Genomic DNA, 12,282 nt, shown 5'->3' on the forward strand with positions numbered 1-12,282 from the left:
TGGGTATTAGGCTAATTCTTTCTTCTATTTGTGAACCCTGTTCCTACGAACATAATCTTTATGAGGCGATAGTAGGAGACTTTAATGAAAAATTCTTTTGGGCCAACTGTTTCAGCGTTGGAAAATATATGTATAAAATAAAATACGGTAAATATCTACTATTAAGCGAATAAGAATATTCCTAATTATTGCATTACTACTTGAAACCAAATAGATAACGTTAACAAATTCAATAATGGTTATAATTAAAATCTTTCTAGGCTTTAAAATGGCGACAAGTGGTAAGACATATATTTTAAAGCAAAAATAAAAATTGTAGATATAGGCACAAAGATCCCTCATGTAAGTTTAATTTGAATAAAAACTAAGTTTCGTTTATATATCAATCATTATATGCATTGCAACAAACGTAATGGAAAAATCGTGGCTCTTAATGTAGTTTCGTACAAAAACAAAAAGAGTGCATTTACGGCGAAACAGCCAATTAAGTACAGAATCAAAATTATGTAAACCTGTATTTCAACTTGTTTAATTGGTTTGACCGTTATTGGACGAATGCACCAAGGGTTTGTCAATACATTTTATATTTTCTCTTGGTAGCGGTTAAATGTTTTACGAAAGCTCTACAAGAGGCTAGTATTTGTAGCTTTATTGTTAGCAACTTCGTTTACGTATCTCGCTTATGTTACATTAAAACGCTTCCTGTGAAAAAAAATCTTTATATACTTTTATTACCCATATTAACGGCCCCATGAATGAGGACATAATATTGTTATTATATATCTTTAGAAAAAAATTATGTAGACGAAAGTATTTGTCAATACCATTATCGTTGTTTCTTGTTTATTTAACAGAGAACTTTTGTAATTTGAATAATGATAAAAATATTACTCTTGCTTCCTAACAACGTAGATAAAGCATCTTCTGTTACGCATAATGTTACACAAGTTAGTTTTGAGTTTGAGTTGAATTGGAAACTTAATATGGAACAAACTTTTCTAGTAAAGAATAACCGGCATACGAAAAAATATTTTTAATGCACATTAGACATGCGAAAAATATAAGTTAACGCCACTCGTCGCTTTCCAATGGCACCGCAAACAACTCGAGTGGTGCGGGGCGGCAACCTCGCACTGTGTACGACTGTTGCACGGCGCGGCAACGTCGCGCGTTGTTTCGCGTGATACAGTTTCGTGATCAGCTGTATCGCCGACTCACAGTTCTATACGTACATTATACGTGTAACGTAGTACCTATAATATAGTTCCTTCGATCCCTTTGTAATTGCTGTAGGCGTGAATTAAAACATTATGGAACTGGCATTAACAGGAAAAATTTAATTGTAATTGAAATGAGTAAATATATAAAAAATACGTATAGTATTAAAAGTATGATTTATATCATTATTAATATCTTACAGGGTTTAAATATATATATATGGAATACAAAAAAATATGCTAGTAGAGATAAAACGTATATGTGATTTCAAACAACAGCTAAAGTTCGAATTAATTTTACCGTCTCTAAGTAATGGACATCTTTTTATGGCACGACATCGTGTAATTAAATTGTTAAATGCTGCTTAAATTAATTTTTATTATCGTCTTAGTGTCGTGGGTTCGAGTACCCACCAAAAAATGGTTTGGTAGGAAGGGACAGAAGGCCAGTTTTAAAGTTGCATAAGTGGATTCGTGCACTTCGAACACAATTCTTAAATTATATATAAAGCTTTTCGTTGGGCGATCTTGAATGTAATTTTCACAATGAATAATTAAATATTCTGATAACGATCGACGAATTTAAATAGCAATCACTTGCTAGATTCGGCCTAGATTCTCCAAATACACTGTCTAGACCTTTTAAAAATGACACTGCCGCTTAATATTTTTAGTCAAAATACTTAACATTCGATTGCCGGTAAAGATTCTGATAAATTTATTAAAAGACAGCAATAAGCAATTTGAAACGATCTAGAGAATACATTTTTATAAATAACAAGTGGCTACCTTACGTAATACCTCCGAGTTTTTTTGTCTTGACAGAAATTGGTGGGTAGAGAATTACAGGCGAGATATAGAGGTCACATTCAAAAACAGTAACTTTACTTCTTGTTTTAGTAATATTAGGCATCAAGGCTGGAATCCAGGCAATCCCTAAACATAGCCTCTCTGGTTATTTTAAATACTTATTAAGACTAGGCAGACAATGACAGATACGTAAAAAATATACACTACTAAACCAAATCTCAGATAATAGTCCTGGGTGATATACACTTAACCTGTATGTGTCCCGGATACACCACGCAACTGACGACCCTCGTGACCTCAAAATTCGATTGCGTAGAACAAATACGTGATAAATTTGAACGGGTCCTCATGCTATTAATTACCATAAGGCTATATGAACAACAGTGTGTCATAAAAGGATTTTAACGAAATACAAAGATAAAAGGTGCGTCGACCGCGCGATTGTTTGTGCCATTATCGAAGGCATTCAAGGTCATATACTAATGGCGATGTGTGACTAGCGTTGTTAAGCTGTCATTCATTAAAACACAAAAGAAATTAGAGTAATTTAATATGAGTTTTTAATGTCCGATAAGGTATATAAATACTGGCGATAATAAACGTTGTGCTTGTTGTTGTTGCAAGACATGTTTCCTTAGTGTGGTTGGTTTCCAAGTTTTATTATATTGAGTTCTCAATAGTATAACCACATTTCAATGCTTATTCGCGGCGAAACAAGTTTTTGAGTTCAGATCGATTATAAGATGGAAATATTTTTTAAGCTGGTTTAAAAAGCAAGTTAAGAATAGATTTATGCTAAGCCGCGGCCTAGAAATACGTGCCCTTAAATTTGAGAGAACCAGACCATAATTTGAAAGTACTAGAGTACCTAATGGTTTTGGTTTATTTTTTAAAATACTCAAATTTTTGGCAGAATTAAAAAGTAAAACGATGGACGTCTTTTAGTTTTTTTTGGCAATATTCATTTTGTGCCTGACACACGTCGTTAATTTAAGGGTCTAAAGGCATGCCGTGTGTTTTTGAGTCGTGAATCCACTAGGCCAACACTGCCTAGTGTGACGAAAACTTTCAGATTATACTTATAGTAACAGTGAAGAGTCTGAGAATTTTAGGTCTAATGGCAAATTTAAAAGTATAAATTACGTTACCTGTGCATCGGCTGAGTCCGTGTATATTGCGCCATGAGACCGCGGCCGGCATGGCTAGCGGATCGCGCGCATACCGCCGCTAGCTAGCCATCCTGACACACACACTCACAACACTGCACGCACACACCACCGATAACCTGTAACAAACAACACTTTTACACTACACATACATCAAGTCGTGATTTATCAACCTAAACACAGAATGTAGCAAAAGCAACACAACTATAAAGAGCTCAGTTTTTTCTTGCATATCCACCAAATTATCAAGTAAATTACAAATAAATTTTTCACATAAATTACTATCATAACGTTCAACGAAAAACAACCCAACAGCAGACGATTCTCAGTAGTCACTGTTCAGCAACAGATCTTGAATAATAAATAGATTTTGTCAGAATAAAAGGTCAAAGAACAGTTAGTACTACATTAACCGTACACTGAGATTATATAATTTCAAAGGCTACTTTGCTCTTATTAAATATAATTTAAAAATCTACGAGTATCCAACACATCATGAATGCATTTTGTACCAACAGAGGACTGTCTCAAGTTGACCATCCTATTCATTATCTATTGGCGGGTCGTGATTCTTTACTTCTATATTCAAACTTATATACACACTGGCATCGCTTAAAAATGAATGATTCGATGAAGATTTTTTAACAATTCAGCCTAGAAAATGAAGCTCATAATTCCTAGAATGGCATGTATTGACGTCACCTGAATTAAAGAAAAAAAAATCGCGTCACATCTAATACTGTTTACCCAGCTGCTAATGCTTCCTAATTGGATGTGAGCATTGTATATGAAGCCACAAATAATATTGTTACTCTGAATCACTACACATTGTAATGATTTTATTTAATGGAATTAAGCTTATTCTGTATTTTCTAGTCCAACACAGAATGTCTTCCAAGTGGAGCTTCAGCTATAGCTTTTATTCCATTAACAAATATTGTTCAACAAGTTCACCTTTCAAAAACACTTTATATTTCAGAAATACCAAGACATGACCAAAAACAGATTATATGATAAATAAAAAATAACACAATACTTTTACTATTTTGATGTTTATTTAACAAAAATAACCATCTCTGTCAAATATACAGCCAAAAGAATAGTAAGTTGTCCAATGTTTGCAATAATAATCAATAATGGTTCATTGGGTACACTTACAGGTCTTCCTACCATTACAGTATGTTTTAAACCAGTACAGAGGGAGGACCATAACCTTAGTACTATTTTTAATTTTAGTTATTATATTCTATTTTATTTATATCATAAAGAGTCTCATTTATTCACTCATCATGATTGTATCCATTATGTATCTTTCTTATAAAGTTATAGTCATTTGAAAAATCTTTGAATTAAAAACTTACATGGCTAAATCAATAATAATATATGTATGTAGTGTAAGTACAATAACGAAATATAGTAATAAAATACCTACACAGTTAACATTTTTGTAGGATTAAAAGAAAAACCAGCAAAATTAAATGTCATATACATAGCTCAAGAAATTTAGATAATAAATATATCTTTGGTATTTTTATACATATTTCACTGGCGTTTGGCATAATGCCATGTTCTAACATGACTAATGTGTCCTATGTATTTATAGTTTTGTTGGTTCAATTATATATAAAATTATGGGCCTAGCAGGCTTCCATACTTCAAAACAGTAACTAAGAATCAGAGAGGGTCCATAAATATATTGTTAAATAATATGTTTTATAGATGGTCTACATATAGGTATTTATAGCTAACTTTGTAACGCAATTGATTATTTAGTGCATTAATTCGATAATATTGTAAGCGATAAGGTCCAATGGCTGTATTTTATTACGCGAATTACTTGTAAATCGTTATATAATTATAAATACAATTTTTGGCATATATTTTAAATAGAAAAAGGCTATATGTAGTCAATATGGTCCTATAATAAAACAGGAAATGAAATTATAGAAATATGTATCATGTATGTTTTCACATAATGACTTTTAGAATAACCTTTATTTAGTCAGTTATATAGCACGATACTAGTGAATACGACAAAATTGTTATTTGCAGATAATGTTTGAATTGGGGCAAACACTAATTTAAGTTAACAACAGCTTGAATACTAAAAAAATACTACAAACATGTTTTTAACGTGCTCTGTGGCATCTCTAAATGCCAGCAGCAATTCTAGATTTAGTATTACTTATAAATATTACAGAAAGACCTCGGCTGCGATGGCTAGTCTTAAGCAAAAATTTAACATATATATAATATGTACTCTACGTAGTACCATTGTAGATTGGTTAAGACACTCAGGGTGAAATTTAGAGCGAACTATGACTACGGTATGTTAAAATAAATATATTTAGCCTTAGTTACGTCAAAAATTTATTGGATTGATGATGGATGGATGAATCTCACCAATATATTTATGATAACTACTGATAATCTTAACCTATTTATAGATTTTTCATAATTTATTTAATTTGCCAAAATGGCTAGAATTATTCTTATTTTGTCGGGAACTTGTTTAAAACTTTTCTTCATCCATTTAGATATTTCGTGTAATTATTTTGTTTTAGACTAATTGTTGGATGTATTTATTGAACATATTGTCTATTATTAATTTGACTACCAACCGATTACTTTTTTCTTTAAATGTCAAATAATAAAAGAAAGTAGGTACATACAAACAAACAATTTATAATTTATCATGACATACTTTATCAGTTCAAGTAGTAGTATGGAGGATACTACTACTACTATAAATCTAGGCAACTTTCATCCCAAATTAAAACAGAAATACTAAACAATATTCTATATAAAGTGAATTGCGTTTATTTTACTGGTATTTGTATTTACAATTATCGAGAATAACGAGGCATTCTAAAGGGAGTGAGAGGGAGTGTCCTTGAGCAATTTAGGCCTATTCTATGAGAGGAGTCCGCCTGATCGTTTCTACACTCAGAGTCGAGGGTATCGACTGTATTTATTTTAACTACCAAAGAGCATTCGGACAAAAATAACACAGCCACCTCATGATTAGCTTATCGTCTTACATAACTTTTATGCACGTGCCTTTTCGTGCAATGATGTGTAGGCCTAAAGCCAAGATTTCACTATCGTAACCGAGCACATTGTAACAAAATCACTACTGTCATCTATTTACGCAGTTAACTATTTCGCGTTGATGACGAAATCTATGAAAGTGTATACCACACTTTTCTAACATATCTCAACATTCATAATGCACTTTTTCTAAATGTTAAATTAAAATATGAAATTGTAAGCGTTTTCCACTACATACCTTTAAACCTAAAACGGATGTAGAATCTTCCAAACGGGACTTCGTCACGATTCTCACACGCGCGGCTACAATTTATCACTTTTCTTTCACATAAACTAATATATAAGAAATATTTAACGACACTTTCTTAGATTACCACGTGTTACACGGTACTTGATACGTTTTGAGATTTACGAAAGTCCATTGAACTGTTTCCGATGAAATTTACGTCTAGCGAAATTATAGGTACGGAGTGGCAACGGTGTATAGTTTGTTTCGCAGTGCGATCGCCAGGCGGCGCGGCTATGTAAGGGGGGCGGAGCCGAGAGGGACGCGGGCGAATGAGTGAGACGGAAAATATTCGCATTCCACGTCGAAACCCGCAGGAAAAGTTTGATCGTAGTATGTTTTTTGGGGTATTATCATTTTGAACCTGATTATCTAGAAGGTTTCTACATAGGGCTCGCTTGCGGATGGAGAGTCTAGTGAGTTGGTGACCTTTTCGCGGTATCACGTCACCGCGGGTGGCGATAACACGAGGTCGTCGGTCGTGCGACGTTGCCGCGCCGTGCCACGTTTTTTGTTCCACGCATTAAGGTTTAAGACGGCGAAATCCCTGTGCTTACCTACCCGGTTATGATTAATCTCACACCTCTAGTTGCCTAGGCAGACTATAATTTTCACATTAGCCTAAATCATAACTAGTATATTATTTGGTATTCGTAGGAAACAATTAAAGTTCTAGCCATTTCTAAAAGTACCTTAAAACATAATAACCATTTTGACATTACCTCTTTATTATCATTATGGTAATTTAGAGCAATATCTCCAGAACTTTTTACTGCTGGGTTAGATATTAAATCCAATTAGTAAATACATAGTAGTAAATATTAAATCCAATTTTACTATTAAACATCCTAAACTAAAGACATATATAATATAAATTATGTTTTTCGGAGGATTTTGATTGAAGGATTTTTCGAATTTGAGTTTAAAGTGGGGTTTTTATTGATTAATGAAAGTAATTTGTAAAATTTACAGTTTTAGGATCGAATCGATCCATCCCCAGCGAAACAAAGCATTGATACATCGACTGAGTTGCGGGGACCACCTCTTTGAGATTTACTTTACTTACTTAAAGAAATAACTTTTATAGTGAGTATGTATTGTTTTCTATTTCGTTGTATCTACAGATTGAGCTCAAAATACATACTACATATACGTCTCGTATATACATAGTTCGATTATGTATATATTATGCCTTTCCCAAGTGCTTAAACTTCGCATGAAATGAAAGATATAATTGAGACGCACGTAAAACCTAAACGTAATACAAAATTCTGTTATAATATGGTACAATGCAATTATTAAAATACATATGTATTAAAAAAAACTGCATAGTCTAGACCGAACATTTAAATTTATATATCTATCGCTATCCACATTGACTAAATGAACCAAAATAAAAAAAAAAAATATTTTAAATATTCATTTATCGCCAGTTCTAAAGTTTAGGGTGTACGAACGCGAAGAACTGACAATGAAATGTCTCCCACTCTCTCTCTCTCGCCACTCTTTTTCATCGCCAGTTTCTTGTTTCACAAGATTATAAGGAGCTGCAACCATGACACCCTTCTCCACATCACTATGGCTTCGTTCAGGTGCAGTAATTGGTCCCCAAACTAAGTCTGTTTTTTGGTATCTTTTATTGTAGCAACACGAAATTTGATTTAAAGTTTATGATTATGGCCATGGCCACTAAAGCGTTCGGCGATTGAAATAATAGAAATTTTTAATTTCACTCCATTACCTACATGTTCTATTAGTTATTTGGTGTAGACTTATAATGACATCTCAATACTAAAACTAGAAAACCTTAATTTTATTAAGCTTTTGTAACTAATAAAAAGATTTTAATCTTGTTTAAATTCTCATTGTAATAAAATTGAATATTCTTTATATTTCGATGACACTGTTTTCGTAATTTGCGAGTAAATGGTTAGGCAGACGGGTCGCTTTTCGTATTTATAAAAAGACTTTACGGTTTTCTTTATGTTGTTTGCGGCATTTACCTGATAATAGTTTTTATAACTATTCATCAAACATATTCACACTCGCACAGAAATATATATACTACAACATAATTAGATATTTACAATACCATTACATAGCCATTTAAAATCTGAACAGTGCTCATAAGTTTGTCAACCGATATTCTTCTGGCGACATAATAATATATATTTCATATAGATAGAGCTGTCACTGAAACAGTGTGTCTCTCCCATACCTCATTCTGTTACAGGATTACACTTTTTAGTGCAAGTATTCCAACTCCAATGGCGTATCAGGGGATTCATGTGACCTTCACGGAAGCGGAGCCGTAATTATAACGTTCACCTCCCCGAGGGCCCTCTTTCCTCCCCTTTCCCACCCCAGTGGCCCCCTAGCGCCTGATTTAATTCTATGGTTCTATCTATGCATTTTATGTATGTACATAGAGTTCGTCGCAAATATGATGTTATATAATATATTCAGCACGTGAATGAATTCGTAACTGATAGTCTATGATATAGATATAACTTTTTGTTTAAAATTTGGTCTACTCGTACACAAAATATGAATCTAGCCCAAATAATTTCCCCGTGTCCAGGTGGTTGTAATATAATTTTACGACAAACTAATTGTGTTTACTATAAGTCCTTTAGAAAACACATCTTTAAGACATAAAATTTTAAGTTAAACGCCAAAATTATATAACTATGCATTATAAATATAGTTATGTAGTTTATGGGTGTGGCAAATATATTGATACTTGTCTATTTCGTAAGTAAAGTTTCCTAAAGTTCGAATACCAAAGACAACTAATGTGTGTCTTATGACATACTATTAAGTACTTACTAAATAAACGTTTTTATGTTGATCGAATATTTTGCGTTGCTAATGACCAAAATGATAACATAGAACGCCAAGATTTTTTTTCTTTCCCAATCTTTTTTGGTCCCAATTCCGTTCGATTCCCGGCTAAACACTATTTTCTCGGGTTGGTAGGCAGTAAAGGCGTATTGGCGAAAAAATTAATAAAATAAACGCAGATACTTCTCCAATAGTATAATTTATTTGCACTGTACCATTTTAAAGGCAAAAGTAAGTTCTAAGAAATGCATTTATTACAAGCAACAATTATTTTTTTCTTCCGAGAACCGAAGGCGTGTCTGTGGAACTCACTCAGCCACGTCAGATATCTTTGAAAAAGATCGGGTGCGGTGAATGTCTAGCGCGCCGCTGTAGAATACACTATGCGGCAATGAATGCGAGCAACAAGAAGTGCGGCAACCTCGCCTCGCGTAAGGATTGTATTATACGTTACGTTCCAGTTTTAGACTGCTATTTTTATTTTGAATTTTAATAAACTAGCTCCCAGCTAGGCATAGCAATGATGGGGGTTACGATATATCAGTATATATACACACACACAGGATATTCTGTAATTACATTTGAAAAAGATTTTTTCTAGAAAACGAATAGTTTTAGATTTCTTAATACATTTTACGGGAATATACCATGTGGTTTTATTTCGTTATTTAAGCTATACAACGTATGCAGGTAGGCTTGCATATTTTATTCAGGTGTTCTGCTATATTATATACGAATTTAAAGAAAAGTATAATATATCCAGTATCAAACTAATCCTTTGATTGATTACACTGAAGTATTTAGAAAAGGTTTAAAAAAATTATAAAAATAATTTTCTATAAAATAAAATACCAGTCTACAACTAACCTACAATGTTTAATATACATATCTTAGTTTATTTTGAATGGATTGTAGGTTTCTATATTTAGGTTATTGCCTCACAAATAGACAATCTGTTGTTGATGTGCATCCTACCTGCGAGTAAATAAATAATAACAAGATAATTATTACTCTTTTATACACAACTATATTTTTAAATTATGACTCACGATTCGACATCTTATCGATTAGGTCATACCAGTATAATACCTATTCAATAAGGTGCCTAGTACATATTCTTTTATTTCAATATTATTCATATATTCTAAGGTCACCCTTGTTTTTCGAATATGAAATTAGCCATTGCTTCTATTTTTGAGCAGTCTCATTGGTCGAACGCGAATCAATCTATGTATGTAGTATATGGTATGGACTCAATTTCCGCGCTTAGACACGAATCAATCCTAATAACGTACGTTCTAATCCCGGTTGTGCACCAATGATATTTTCTATCTATGTGCGGAATTATATTCGCTCGAACAGTAAGGGAAACCAGCCCCTAAATGACTCAAAAATAGGCGTATGTCCTACACAGAAGATTGATCACCTATTGCCAATATGTAAATATGTGGGTAACTTCCTTATTTTTTTTTTTTTTAATTTAAAATAGTAATACATTGTTAATGAAAATTTCAGAAAAACGTGTTATTTAGAATACCTTGAATATGCTGGAAAATATCACCTACGACCACTATATGCTGCGGATACGCTTTGACTTCCATGTAAGACTGAACCCTGATCCGCTTTGACTTCTATATAAGACTGAACCCTGATACGCGTGACTTATATATAAGACTGTCCATGTATTATTGAATGTTTTATCATAATTTAAAAATTAATCTAACAAACATATCCAGGACGTATACATTACTATCATTGTCTTGTGCGTATACACTTATATATCAATCCTGTGGCTTTAATAACTAATATATGTGATATGTAGTATGAAGCTACAATTCATATTACATATATTCGTATTAAAAATCATTTGTTAAAAATAACGTTAAGCTGACACGTGTATATGCAAAAATGCCTCTTCAGCAATATCGCTACTTGTGAAGTGTATGTAAATTGATAGCTGCCATTGAACTCGAGCGGACCGTTCACTTCTAGACTTTTCCATTAGTTTTTTAGTCACTCAGGAATTATCTTTTGCTTGTAAATAAATAAAATTTAAACGTTATTTTGTAGAAGCTTCAAGAGTTGTCTATTAGTAACAAGCTTCCCATGATTTAGTAGTTAATTTTAATTTTGTTTTTATATATTTTAGCATAGTTTTGCTTAAAGAAAGTCAAACAATAAGTACTTAGACAATATAATATTAAAATAAAAGTAAGAAGTAAGTAAGTAAGTGTTTGAGTAAAGAAGAATATAAGGTAGGAGCATTTTTTTAAAAGTACAATTACAGTTGAATTATACCACTCATACCAATAGCCATTTGAAATTATTGCTTTCTTTACAAAAAAATTGAATATGTTATTAAACATCTATTATTCGTCTCGTCTATTATTCAGATTGTATCACTATAACTTTTAGAGTATTTAATTTTTATAACATTATCATATTCATGTAGAATATAAAATTAGGATTTTTCCAGCGAGGCAGAGCTGTATTAATAAAAAATGTTATAACTTTCACATTCATTAAAAACACATAACGAGTTTCCATTCCGCCCGAAGCTTGTTTTAGTAGCATCGAGCGAACGAGGAATCAAATGCGCCTTTCACGCAGCGCACTGGAGGACGGGTCGATAACGCGACGTTGCCATACTTCCACATCTGCCACTTGCGGTCGTGTTTATTTTTACTGTTTGTTGCCAATCAATTAAATGAGGGAATAATGACACCTGCAATTCACATTGGCATTACTCAATCTTTTATCGAAAATCTATTAAAGTTTCTATTTTAAACTCCGAATTAATTTTAATGTATGCATTTAATTGCAAGCCAACGACCTTAATGCAAAAAATAAAAAAAACAATGAGTTGGTTTGTACGATTTGTTAAAAATTATCGTCGTAAATCAATGTC

General features: G+C 32.6%; 1 protein-coding gene across 1 annotated transcript in view; it reads right to left on the reverse strand.

The window, feature by feature from the left end:
- Window positions 1-6,741, reverse strand: part of LOC123713695 — a 66,217-nt gene extending 59,476 nt beyond the window's left edge. Inside the window, exons 1-2 of the mRNA XM_045667510.1 lie at window positions 6,483-6,741; window positions 3,176-3,312 (exon numbers count right to left, since the gene is read on the reverse strand). Coding sequence (XP_045523466.1) covers window positions 3,176-3,210 — 35 coding nt within the window. The 5' untranslated portion in view covers window positions 3,211-3,312; window positions 6,483-6,741. The remainder of the gene's footprint in view (window positions 1-3,175; window positions 3,313-6,482) is intronic.
- Between the last annotated feature and the right edge of the window lie 5,541 nt (window positions 6,742-12,282).

The sequence above is a fragment of the Pieris brassicae genome, chromosome 8 (assembly GCF_905147105.1).
Source record: "Pieris brassicae chromosome 8, ilPieBrab1.1, whole genome shotgun sequence".
NCBI classification, from domain to species: Eukaryota; Metazoa; Arthropoda; class Insecta; order Lepidoptera; family Pieridae; genus Pieris; species Pieris brassicae.